General features: G+C 54.0%; 2 protein-coding genes across 2 annotated transcripts in view; both read right to left on the minus strand.

The window, feature by feature from the left end:
• Positions 1 to 43: 43 nt before the first annotated feature.
• Rsad1 (radical S-adenosyl methionine domain containing 1) lies at positions 44 to 6,093 on the minus strand. Its single transcript, XM_004633628.2, has 9 exons — positions 5,873 to 6,093; positions 5,079 to 5,215; positions 4,778 to 4,982; positions 2,128 to 2,493; positions 1,969 to 2,032; positions 1,409 to 1,556; positions 1,166 to 1,220; positions 272 to 375; positions 44 to 164 (listed from the first exon to the last, which is right to left on the minus strand). Exons 1-9 carry the CDS (start codon positions 6,005 to 6,007, stop codon positions 44 to 46), a joined length of 1,335 nt encoding a protein of 444 aa, XP_004633685.1. The 5' UTR covers positions 6,008 to 6,093.
• Positions 6,094 to 9,569: 3,476 nt separating this feature from the next.
• Acsf2 (acyl-CoA synthetase family member 2) overlaps positions 9,570 to 10,883 on the minus strand; it is a 42,237-nt gene continuing 40,923 nt past the window's right edge. Inside the window, exons 13-16 of the mRNA XM_012515300.2 lie at positions 10,548 to 10,689; positions 10,360 to 10,470; positions 10,204 to 10,272; positions 9,570 to 9,975 (exon numbers count right to left, since the gene is read on the minus strand). Coding sequence (XP_012370754.2) covers positions 9,925 to 9,975; positions 10,204 to 10,272; positions 10,360 to 10,470; positions 10,548 to 10,689 — 373 coding nt within the window. The 3' untranslated portion in view covers positions 9,570 to 9,924. The remainder of the gene's footprint in view (positions 9,976 to 10,203; positions 10,273 to 10,359; positions 10,471 to 10,547; positions 10,690 to 10,883) is intronic.

The following is a 10,883-nucleotide window of genomic DNA, read 5'->3' on the forward strand; positions in this document are numbered from 1 at the left end:
AGTGTGTCCACCTGGCACTGTCCTGGGATGCAGGAACAGCTGGTCATCCTCCTGGCACCGGTGGGGGGCTTCTCTGCTTCTGCCAGGCCTCTTGGAGTCGGGGCAGAAGGGTCAGCAACAGGAAGTCCAGCACGGCCAGGCCCTCCCAGGAACACCGGAGGCCCCTGGAACCGGAGAGATCTGGTGTGACTCCTCTGTCTCACTAACTTCAACTCCAGCCTGGGCACCTGTAGGTCAGAGTTCATGGGGGGTCCCTAAGCCCACAACTCACCTGTCATCCAGCAGCAGCAGACCCTGCTCCTGTAGCCCCTTCACCTCCTCACTTGCTCCGAACACGTCCCACAGGTTTAGTTGGGGCTCAAACTGCTGCCAGTGCTGGAAAGGCAGGAGACAGAGGTGATGAGTATTCGGGGTCCAGAGAAGGGGTCACGGGATGCTCAGACACATCAGGACAGCTTTGTGGGCCAGCGGGGAGATGGGCACTTTTACCCACGTGGCACAACCAGGTCGTCTCTGTGCCTCCGACCATCACCCCTTCTCCATCCACCCAGCAGGGCACGGCCCAGCCACAGCTGCCCCTGCACTGCATGACTTCACCCACGGGGGCTCGAACTCTGATCAAATTATCCACTGAGCTTCCCAGCAGAGGCTTTGGTGCCGCTTAGCACAAGGGAAGCCCTTTCTGGAATCTATTCCTTCGCCCAGCAGAGAAACCCAAGGCGCAGAGCTGTCAAAGGATCTGAGTCCAACACTGCAGCAGAACTGGGACCAGAGGTCTCGAAGAGAAATTGCCTTTGCTGTTATACAGAAGCTAAAGTGGCTAAATATATGATGTGAAAATTTTTTTCTTTTAACAAAAGACCAGATCCCTCCTTCAGCTCTGCAAATTTCTAAATAAAATTGCAATGATTTGAACTTAAAAAAAAAGAAAGAAAGAACTGGGACCAGAACTGGGTCTCTGCAGCCCTGGTCTAGGTTCTCATCATTGCCCCACACCACCTGCAGATTCCGTACAGCAGGTAGCTGGACCAAGGCCCAACTTCCAGGAATACAAAAGGCATGTGTGCCTCCGTGCGCTTGCGCACGTGCCTGCATGCGGTGGGGCACGTGAGAGCATGATTGATTGCCCTGCAAGACTCAGGAGGTGCAAACGGTCTTTTCTTACCTGATGCGTGATCCCCACATCGGTGCGGAGCCCCATGGCCAAAACCTCCTCCAGCCTGAAAGAAAAATCAGCCTTGGAGACGAGACCCTACCTCTCCCGTTCTTCCAACCGGATGCTGGGCTATGTTAACGGGGATCCTGCAGTATGGGGCAGGTCCTGGGGGTTGGGAGGCCTGGCAGGAAACTAAAAGGTTGGGTGGAAGTGTTTCTGGGACACAAGAGACCCTGATTATCAGGTGCTCACAGCTCCAACTCATCCAGGGGGACGCGCTTCCGGGTGCCGTGACCGAACAGTGTCACCTCCTTCATCCAGTTGTCAGGCTCCAGGGTTTGGATTCGAGCCTCCCGGGTGTGGCCCCCGGCCCCATGGGGCACGAATCGCCCGTGAGCACCTGATAATGACAGCCATCACAAGAGTGAACACTGCGCACTCACGGACTCGGACCCAAGGTTGGTTTTCCCCCTGCGGTCTGGGGACCAGCATCTCTGGGCTGGCAGTGGGAATTCGCAGGCCCTACTCCAACCCTGGCCCAGCAGCAATGCAGTGGGCGGCCGCCCCACTATTCCGGGTTTTAACAAGCTCCCTAGGGGGTACCGATGCACACAAAAGACCCAGAAGCCCTGAGCCCCTGCAGGACTACAAGCACCACGCATGCACACGCCACTGTTCCACCTGGCGGGAATTCTTTGGCTGCATTCTAGGTTTGAGGAAATACAGGCTGGGAGAGCTACCCGGGTGGCCCTCGTTCACGCTGGGACATTCCTCTCCTGGGTCACCTATCATGTTACTCGCAGGGGACTCACCAGGGCCCACACCAAGGTACTGACCGCACTGCCAGTAGGTCCAATTGTGGGTGCTGAGCGCCCCCTGTGGGGAAGGAGGGACAGTGAGTACGGAGGCAGGGGGTGCCCAGCAAGACTTCTTGGGGGGGGGGCAGGTTCACCCGCAGCCTCCCCACTCACGTGGCGCGCGAAGTTGGAGACCTCGTACTGGCGGAAGCCGGCGGCCCGCAGCAGCGCGCGCCCCTCCGCATACATCGCTGCCGCCAGCTCAGGGTCGGGGCAGGGGACGGCGCCTTGCTGCACCTGGGCGAAGAGCGCTGTGCCACGCTCCAGGGACAGCTGGTACAGGGACAGGTGGTCATCGCAGTGGCGCAGCAGCTCCTGCAGCTGCACGAGCCACGGCCCCAGCTGCTGCCCGGGCAGCCCGAACATCAGGTCCACAGACACACGGCCGGGAAAAAGGCGCCGTGCGGCTGCCAGAGTCCGCAGGGCGTCCAGGGCCGAGTGCGTGCGGCCCAGTAGCTGCAGCTCCTGGTCGTTCAGGGACTGCGGAGAAAGGGGGAGTATCCAGACCCGAACCCCTGACAGGGGACTCAGGGACCCCTCCCCTCGCATAGAAAAGGGCAAGGAGCTGGAGGGGTGGGGAAAGCCCAGACAGAGCCGCTTTTCACTGAAAAGTGAATGTAATCCTCATATCCTCCAATGGCATTAGCTCCTTTTCTTCTTTCCTTCTTGCAGTACTGAGGATTAAGCCCAGGGACTTCACAATGAGTCACATATCCAGCCCTTTTTTTTTTTTTTTTATGTTTTACTTTGAGACAGAATCTCACTACATCATTAAATTACCCAGGGTGGGTTTGAACCGAGATCTTCCTGCTTTGGCCTCTAAAAGTACTAGGCTGACAGGCCTGAACCACCCTGCTTGGCTTTCAGTAGTCTCTGTTCATTGGTTTATTTGTTGTGACAGGGTCTCAATATGTAATTGCCATAAAACTCCTGTCTCAGCCTGCCGAGAGCTGGGGTTATAGGTATACACCACCACACCCAGCTCACAAATTAATCAAATTTAAACAGCTGAATTTAAGGGCACATGGCACTCAGCTGCCACCTACTGTACTGGACAGCAGGATTATAGATATTCTACCCCTCAACACCTAAATGCCGAATAAAATATTTCCTAAGGACAAAGGCATCTCTTACATAATCCAACCCAATTACAGTGTTCAGGAAGTATAACACCAATATGACACCATTATCTCATACACAGTCATATCCACATGGCCAGTGTCCCAATAATGTCACCTGTTGTAATTAATTTCCTCCTTCCTCCCCAACCAGGGGTCATATGTTACATTCAGCTGTCACTGTCACTGTCGTCTCCTTTAATCTATTCCAGATTCTCTGGCTTTTCTTTGTCTTTTATGTCACTGACTTTTTCAGAGTATAGGCCAGTTTCTGAAAATGTCTCTTAACGAGTAAGTATCCGACATTGACTGCTGACATTGGGGTGATAGTTAACACCTCTCTCCCTGTGCTGGGGGCTGGAGCCAGGATCTTGCACATGCTAGCCTAGCGCTCTACCACTAAGCTACAGCCCCAGCCTGTAGGAGCTCTTCACTTCTTTACCTGATGTTTCCTCACATTTAGTTTCAAGATAAGCATTTTGGGCCTGATGAATCTTAGAAAGGATGGGTCCCTTGTGGTCTGGCCTATCAGGACGAAGCTATGACCAGAACCCCATAAGATGCGGCACACTGAGGCATACGTACCCCTCCAGGTCTAAATACTGAAGTACTTCCTAAGATAAGGACATCTCCTAGTGACAGTCTTAGGAAGTGGACAGCCCTGGATATGGAAGTCTCTGAAGTCTACCTTTCTCTCTAGTTAATCTTCCATGGCTCCCCTACCTATAAGGAGAAATTCCAAAGACCTCAGTAGGTGCTAATGGCCTTCAGGCCCTGCTTGGCAGCCTTGTATCTCCCCTCTTATGTCACAAGGAATAACTCACAGTTATCCCCAAACACACAAGTCTCTTCCACATCCCGTCTTTTCTTCCCACATCTCTCGCCTGTGAATCCCTTCCCCCTCTCATTCAGGTTTCACCTGCTCTAAGAGGCCTTCCAGGACTTCGTCAGACTGAACTGCCCTTCACGCTGGACTCTGAAAGCTTCTTGAGAGACCGCTCTACAGGCAGCATTTACCATTTGCCGTGATCTGATCACCTACCCACCCCCTGTGGGTCTTCACCCTAACAGATCCTTTCAGCCAGGTGTGGGGTGTGTACCTGTAATCCCAGCACTCTGGGAAGCTGAGACAAGAGGGTTAAAAGTTGAAGATCAACCCAGGCAATTTAGTGACTTAACCAGACCATGTCTCAAAACTAAAAATAAAAAACAAAACAAAACAAAACATGTGGAACCAGGCGTGGTAGCACACACTTGTGACCCCAGCCTTCAAAAGGCTGAGGCAGGGGAATGGCAGTCAGTTCCAGGGTACCCTGGGCCACCTAGTGAGTTCAAGGCCAGCTTAATGTACATAGCCTGCCGGGCCTGGTGTCTCATGCCTGTAATCTCAGCATTCCAAGGACTGAGGCAAGAGGATTGCCACAAGTTTGGGTCTAGCCTGGGCTACACAGTGAGTTCAAGACTAATCTGTACTGCATAGAGAGACCCAGTCTCAAAACAAACAAACCAAAGAAATAAAATAAAACCTAAACTACATAACCAGACTGTCTCAAAGAACCAAAAGTAAAGACCCACGGAACAAATGCCACATTAGGGGAGACAGCCCTGAAGGCTGGAGTTATTGGGATGAGGGATGAGAGGACTACCTGGAGGCCAATAGACAATCTGTTGACTCCTGCCACCCCAAACTCCGCCAGCCTGGCGCCTGGGGCCGAAGTGGGATTCGCTTCCAAAGTGACTTCCACATCAGCAGGCAGGTGGGCCGCCTGCACCACGGCCTCCAGCAGGGCTGCCACAGTGTGGGGACTGGCCAGGCTGGGGGTGCCCCCGCCAAAGAACACAGACTCCACCCTGTGGGGAAGAGGATGGAGAAGGTGAGCCCTGACTCGCAAGAGGCTGGGAATGCCCACCGCACCTGCCTGGCGCGTGCTAGATCCCAGGACGCACCTGCGCACTCCGCTGAGCCCAAGCAGCGTGCGGGCTTCAGTCAGCAAGCAGCGCCGCAGTGCCGCCTCATCCACACGGCCGCGCGCCACGTACTTGTTGAAGTTGCAATAGCTACAGCGCTTCTCACAGTATGGCCACTGGGGACAGGGGACAAGGAAAGTACTGGGGAGAGAGCGGCCCCGGGCAGCCCAGCCACTTCCAGGGTTCGTACGTAGCACGCTATGCCATCCCCATCCCGAGGCCGGTCAACATCAACAGCGGTTGCGAAATCTAAGCCAGTCTATTCCCCAAGTAGGTGGCGCTGCAGTTACTTTGCCTGCTTCTGTATGAGAAACTGGCTCAGGCGGGGCGTGGGGGCGCATCCCTGACGGCCCAGCCCTCGGGAGGCTGAGACAGGAGGATCATCGCGAGTGCCAAGCCAGCCTGGGCTACACAGTGAGCCTAAGGCCAGCCTGAACTACATCGCGAGACTCTGTCTAAGAAAAAGAAAAGTTGAAACAGGCTCAGAAAGGAAGTCACTTGGTTCAGGTCGCTGCGCTGGTATGTATCAGAGACATTAGGTCCCTGGATCAAGACCCGGGCATCGGAAACGGGGGGCGGGGGGAAGAGGAATCAAGATATATCAAGTACAGGTAAAAACTCCCTATGATGAATGTTATTAGGTATATCTAAAATGTACCCAAACAAAATGAAAAGAAGAAAGAAAGGAAAAAGACCGGAGCACCAGGGCCGAGCGCCACTACGACCACCTGGGTTCCGCGCGCCGTGGCTCCGCCCCCTCCCCGCCCACTCACGTGCACGTAGAGCGCCGCGCGCCTGCTGGCTGGGTCTGCACTTGGGGACCTAGGCTCGCTGTCCTCAAGCCGGCGCCCCTGGGCGGCTCTGGCAGCTGCCACCAGGCCGCGGGCCCGGGGCCCAGGAAGGACCATGGCGCCCAGCCCGGCAGGGTCCCGAGCCGGTCGGCGCCCCGGGCGCACTGTGTGCGCGGAGAGGCCGCGCTGATCCCCGGCGGAAGGAAGAGGCGAGGCGGAGCGAGTGACAGGGGCCCGGGTCTGCGGCGCCACCTGCCGGACGCCGGTGCGCTCACCGCAGCCGCGCTGTCTTCCTAGGACTTGGTCGGCTGCGGTCCAGCACTTGGGCACCCCGTGCAGGGCTTGTTTGTTCCCTTAGGAGCGCATGGCGCCGCCAGTACCGTCCTTCACATTCTCTGTGGCTTGCTCGGAGCTGGGCCCCCGGGGACCACGAGATGCGTCAGATCGGGTCGCTGTCTGACGGCCCAAAGGCAAACAAGTCAGAACAGGGAGGCATTAATTCGGTGTTTTCTGGGCCCCAGGCCAGGGCTGGGAAGCGATCTCTTCCAAAAGCCATGTTGAGGGTGGGCTGAATTTTACATTTCAATTTTATTTATTTATTTTTTTCATCCATTCATGCAATCATTTTTGCATAATAGGGATTGAACCCAGAGCCTTCACACTGAACTACAAGCCAGTCCTTTTTAATTTGTTTTTGAAACAGTGCCTTGCTAAAATACCCAGGCTGGGTTCAAACTTATAATCGTCTTGCCTCAGCCTTCCAGAATATTTGCCACCCTGCCTGGTTTGCGGCTGGATCTAGAAGGAATGGAAAATTCTTAAGGGAATTGGCTAGATTTCCAGGCCAGACCAACCGAGGTGCATACTGGGAGGAGTCAGAGTTGGTGTGTGCAGGAGGGGCTGGTGCATGGGAAGCAGCCTCTGAAGAGCTGCCCCCCAGAGAGGAGGGAACACGGGGTGCGGTGTGTGACTGTAATCCCAGTCACACAGGAGGCTGATGCAGGAGGATTGCCAAATTTAAGGCCAGTCTGGGCTATATATTCAATTCAAAACAATAGAGAGCCAGGTGTGATGACTGTAATCCCAGCACTTGGGAGACTGAGGCATGAGGATCACTGTGAGTTCAGAGACCAGCCTGGGCGACAAAGTGAGCTCAAGGCCAACCTGAATTGTAACAAGACCATGTTTCATAAAGACAAGAGAGGGGACTGGGGAGATGGCTCAGTGGAATAAGCTCTTCCCTAGCAAGCACAAGGGCCTGAGTTCAATCCCCTGTTCCCAAAACAACACAAAACAAGAGAGAAAGGGAGAGAAGAGTTGGCCAGCATGGCGTGCACACCAGTAATCCTAGCATCTGGGAGGCTGAGGCAGGAGGATTGCAAGTTCAAGGCCAGCCGGGGCGACATAGCATGACTAGCTCAAGATATGAAAATGAAAAGGACTGGGGTATGCTCAGTGTGAAGGTTCTGGGGCCAGTCCCCAGAACACACACACACAAACACACACACAGTCTGACAGTGCAGGACAGTTCACCTGGTGGCCTGGGACAGCCCTGGTTCTCACACCCCTTTCTGGCTTGGAACTCAGAGTAACTGCAGAAGGTGCCAAAGTGCAATAGCGTAAGAAGGCCCTAGTCGGGACAGTCAGGCTCTGTTCCAGGTTCCCTGGATATGTCTGTCAGTGTCTTAGCCCGACAGGTAACATGCCCCGAGCTACGCTGGCCAGGGTGGGCTGGATTCCAGGACCCTTCAGCCTAGGAGCGAGTGGGCACACACAGATGAGACTCCATCCACACAAGGCAGCCTTGGCGGACCAGCTGGAAATTAACCCCAGGCTCCTGCTGCCCCTGGCTGCTCATCTGTAATAGCACACCTGCTTGCAAGGTTGGTGACAGTGCGAGCCCGTGGCAGCCTCCCAGGCGGCTGGATTACCGGCCTGTCTGCGGCGCTGCTTGATTGCACTTACTGACTCACGCTTCCAAGAGGAAAAAAGGACCAGCTGGAGTCAAAATTGGTAACAGTAAGAGTCGCAGGGGTAAGAAGTTTCTGCAGACTAGGAACAGACACCGAGGGAAAACCTGATCGATCCTCTTGTGTTGCTGGCTTTTACTTACTTGCTTTTCCTTGCTCTGAGACAAGTTCTCACTTTGTAGCCTTGAACTCTCCGCAGTCCTCCTGCCTCAGCCTCCTGAATGCTGGGATTCCAGGCCTGCGCGCCACCATGCCCACATAAGGGGGTTTTAGAAATCACCAGTTTTGAAGCACCGTGTTGGCACATTCCTGCTGCCCCATTCCTACTTAGGGTGCTGAAGCAGGGATGCTTAAACCCAGGAGTTTTATAGACACACACACGCACACACACACACGAAAACCACCGGGCAGAGGTCACATGGCTGAGCATTTAGTCCCCCTCTAGCTTTGTTATAGTGACATCTCTGAAGGTCACTTTTCAGGGTCCTGAAAGCCACTCTTGAAACCAGTGACTGCCCATGGGCTGAGCCAGCATCAGCTGGGTGACTTGCCAGGCAGGCACTTAAGCCGCTGAGCTATCTCCCCAGCCCTGGGTGACCCCCTTTTGATACTGGGTGCTGAACAAAACACCACCTCACATCCCACGAAGGCCTCTGTCCTCCAAACGTGCGCCCCATGAGCCAGGAAGGCCGATTATACATGCACCCCCGCTTACCACAGCCTGACCCTAAGTCACCCCCTTCTTCACCCCAGATTTCCCCCAAATTTACCTTCTGGGAGTGAATTTGAGAATGAGCTTGACCCCAGAAACAGAAATGAAAGACCTTTATTAAGCACAAGCCCCTGTTAGGCACCCTCCCCAGGTCCCCAAAGCGGAAGCCTTTTATGTAGTTTCTCCAGAGAAGGGATGCGTTTATCAGACACATATAATATGCGTATAAGACTGCATATTAATCTTGCTTTTGTGAAGGCCAGTGAGTACTCCAACCCTGTGAACCTAAAAACATAAAGGGATCAGCAAAAAACTTCTGTTGATCTACGTCTGGTTTTCGTTAGGGCCGACTCTCACGGCTGCCCACTCCAGGCACTTGGGAATGTTGGAGCTGGCGGGTAGCACATCTAGCTGGCCTTGGCACCAGGTTCCGCGGGCAGGAAGGGAGACAAACTCCAGATCCCAGGGGCAGAGTTTCAGTTCTGTGGGAAGCTTTCCCTTTAATCCACTAAGCGGCTCTTGAATCGACTGTTTTGCAATATTCGTCATTGCAAAGGCCGGCACACAGTAACCATGCCCGTGCGCCTCGTGAACACTGGCTGGTTTTTATTTTTTGAGTCCAAATACAGCCTGCTTTATCTGGCTCTGCCCCAGGTTTATTGATCAAAAAATAAAATAAAATAAAACTTGAGCCAACTGGGAAGAGCGTAATAATTAAAAGGTGTAGGGCTTTTTTTTTTTAATTGTTGAAACTGGCTTTGGCTGAGAATATAGCTCAGTGGCACATTGCTTGCCTGGCAAGCACAAGGTCCTGAGTTTGATTCTGGTACAAAAAAAAAAAAAAAAAAAAAAAATCACTGGAAAATTGGCCACTTTAAATGGGCAAGATGAGCCAGGTCCACTGATGCTTGCCTGTAATGTTAGCTCCTCAGAAGGCTGAGGCAGGAAGATCTCAAGTTCAAGGCCAGCCTAGACAATTCCATGAGACACTGTCTTTAAAAAATTTTTTTAAATGGGTAAATTATAGTCTGTGAATTATATCTCAGTGACGGTGTTATTTTAAAACAGAATATTTCTGGCTTAACAGTAGGGGAAAGAATTAAGTAAGCAAGGCCTGCGAAAGCAAAGAATGAGGCTGGAACGCAAAGGGGTGGGGCGAGGGTTCCAGTAAGTAGCAGAAGCACAACGAAGTATGACGGGGCACTGTCGCACAGGTCTCGTCCTTCTCCACCCTGTCAGCTGCTGACAGAACACCCCAGCGAAGCCTGGGCATGTGGAGATTTGTGCCCAGTCACCAAGACCACAGGGACACGGGCAGGATGAGGCAGGCCAGGGAGGATCCTTGCTCAGATTCACAGTTTCAGGTGCTGTTCCATCCGCTCTCGGAGTTTGTATTTCTGGATCTAGAGGAAGGACAAAGGACAGTCAGACCAGAGCCCTGAGCACACCAGGTATCTGAACATGGCAGTGTGCCTGGGTCCGGAGGCAGGGGGATCGCTCAGGCTTTTAGTGCTAAGATCAAAAAAGTCCAGGCAAAACTGAGCATGGTGGTACATGCCTGCCATCCCAGCACTGGGGAGGCTGAGACAGGAGGATCCCAAGTTCAAGGCCACCCTGGGCGCCTTACACACCTTTCCTGAGATGGTGAGGGGGTAGTCAGCCACAAACACGATGTAGCGGGGAATCTTGAAGTGAGAGATCTGCGGGGCAGAGGGGAAAGCATGAGGCTGGGCGAGGTTGGAAGGGGAGGCAGGGCTGGGGCCCCCGGGGCAGTGCTCCTCACCCACCTTTCCTTTGCAGAAAGCTTTGATCTCCTCCTCCGTGGTGGTCTCCCCGCTCTTCAGCCGGATGCAGGCACAGATTTCCTCCCCCATCCTCTGGTCCTTCACGCCCACCACCTCCGGGGGCCAAGAGGGGAGCATCAGACGTCAGCCGTCACCTTCCCACGCCCGCGCTGCCCAGGCCGGTGCCTCACCTGCACCTCCTGCACCTGCGGGTGCGTGTGGAAGAAGTCCTCCAGCTCCGCAGGGTAGATGTTCTCGCCGCCCCGGATGATCATGTCTTTTGAGCGCCCCACGATTTTGCAGAAGCCCTCGTCATCCATGGTGGCAATGTCTCTGTAGGGAAAGCCCGGGAATGGCCTCTCTCCCCCTGCTTTATCCACTGGTCCTTTTCCTCTGTTGGTCTAACATTTATTGAGCATCTACCACATGTCCTTCTATGCTCCACTCTGGGACTCACAGCAGGGACCAAACACCGCCCCTGGAATTTACACACCAAGTAGAGATCATAAAGCCCTATGGTGTTTCCT

The sequence above is a fragment of the Octodon degus genome, unplaced genomic scaffold, assembly GCF_000260255.1.
Source record: "Octodon degus isolate 3935 unplaced genomic scaffold, OctDeg1.0 scaffold00056, whole genome shotgun sequence".
NCBI classification, from domain to species: Eukaryota; Metazoa; Chordata; class Mammalia; order Rodentia; family Octodontidae; genus Octodon; species Octodon degus.

Excerpts from the sequence above, each read along its gene's own strand:
- Rsad1 (XM_004633628.2), bottom strand. The coding sequence starts at position 6,007 with ATGGTCCTTCCTGGGCCCCGGGCCCGCGGCCTGGTGGCAGCTGCCAGA. Across the intron at positions 1,557-1,968 it reads GTACCTTGGTGTGGGCCCTG|GTGCTCACGGGCGATTCGTG; the intron begins GTGAGTCCCCTG and ends TGTCATTATCAG. Across the intron at positions 165-271 it reads CTGCTGCTGCTGGATGACAG|GGGCCTCCGGTGTTCCTGGG; the intron begins GTGAGTTGTGGG and ends CTCCGGTTCCAG.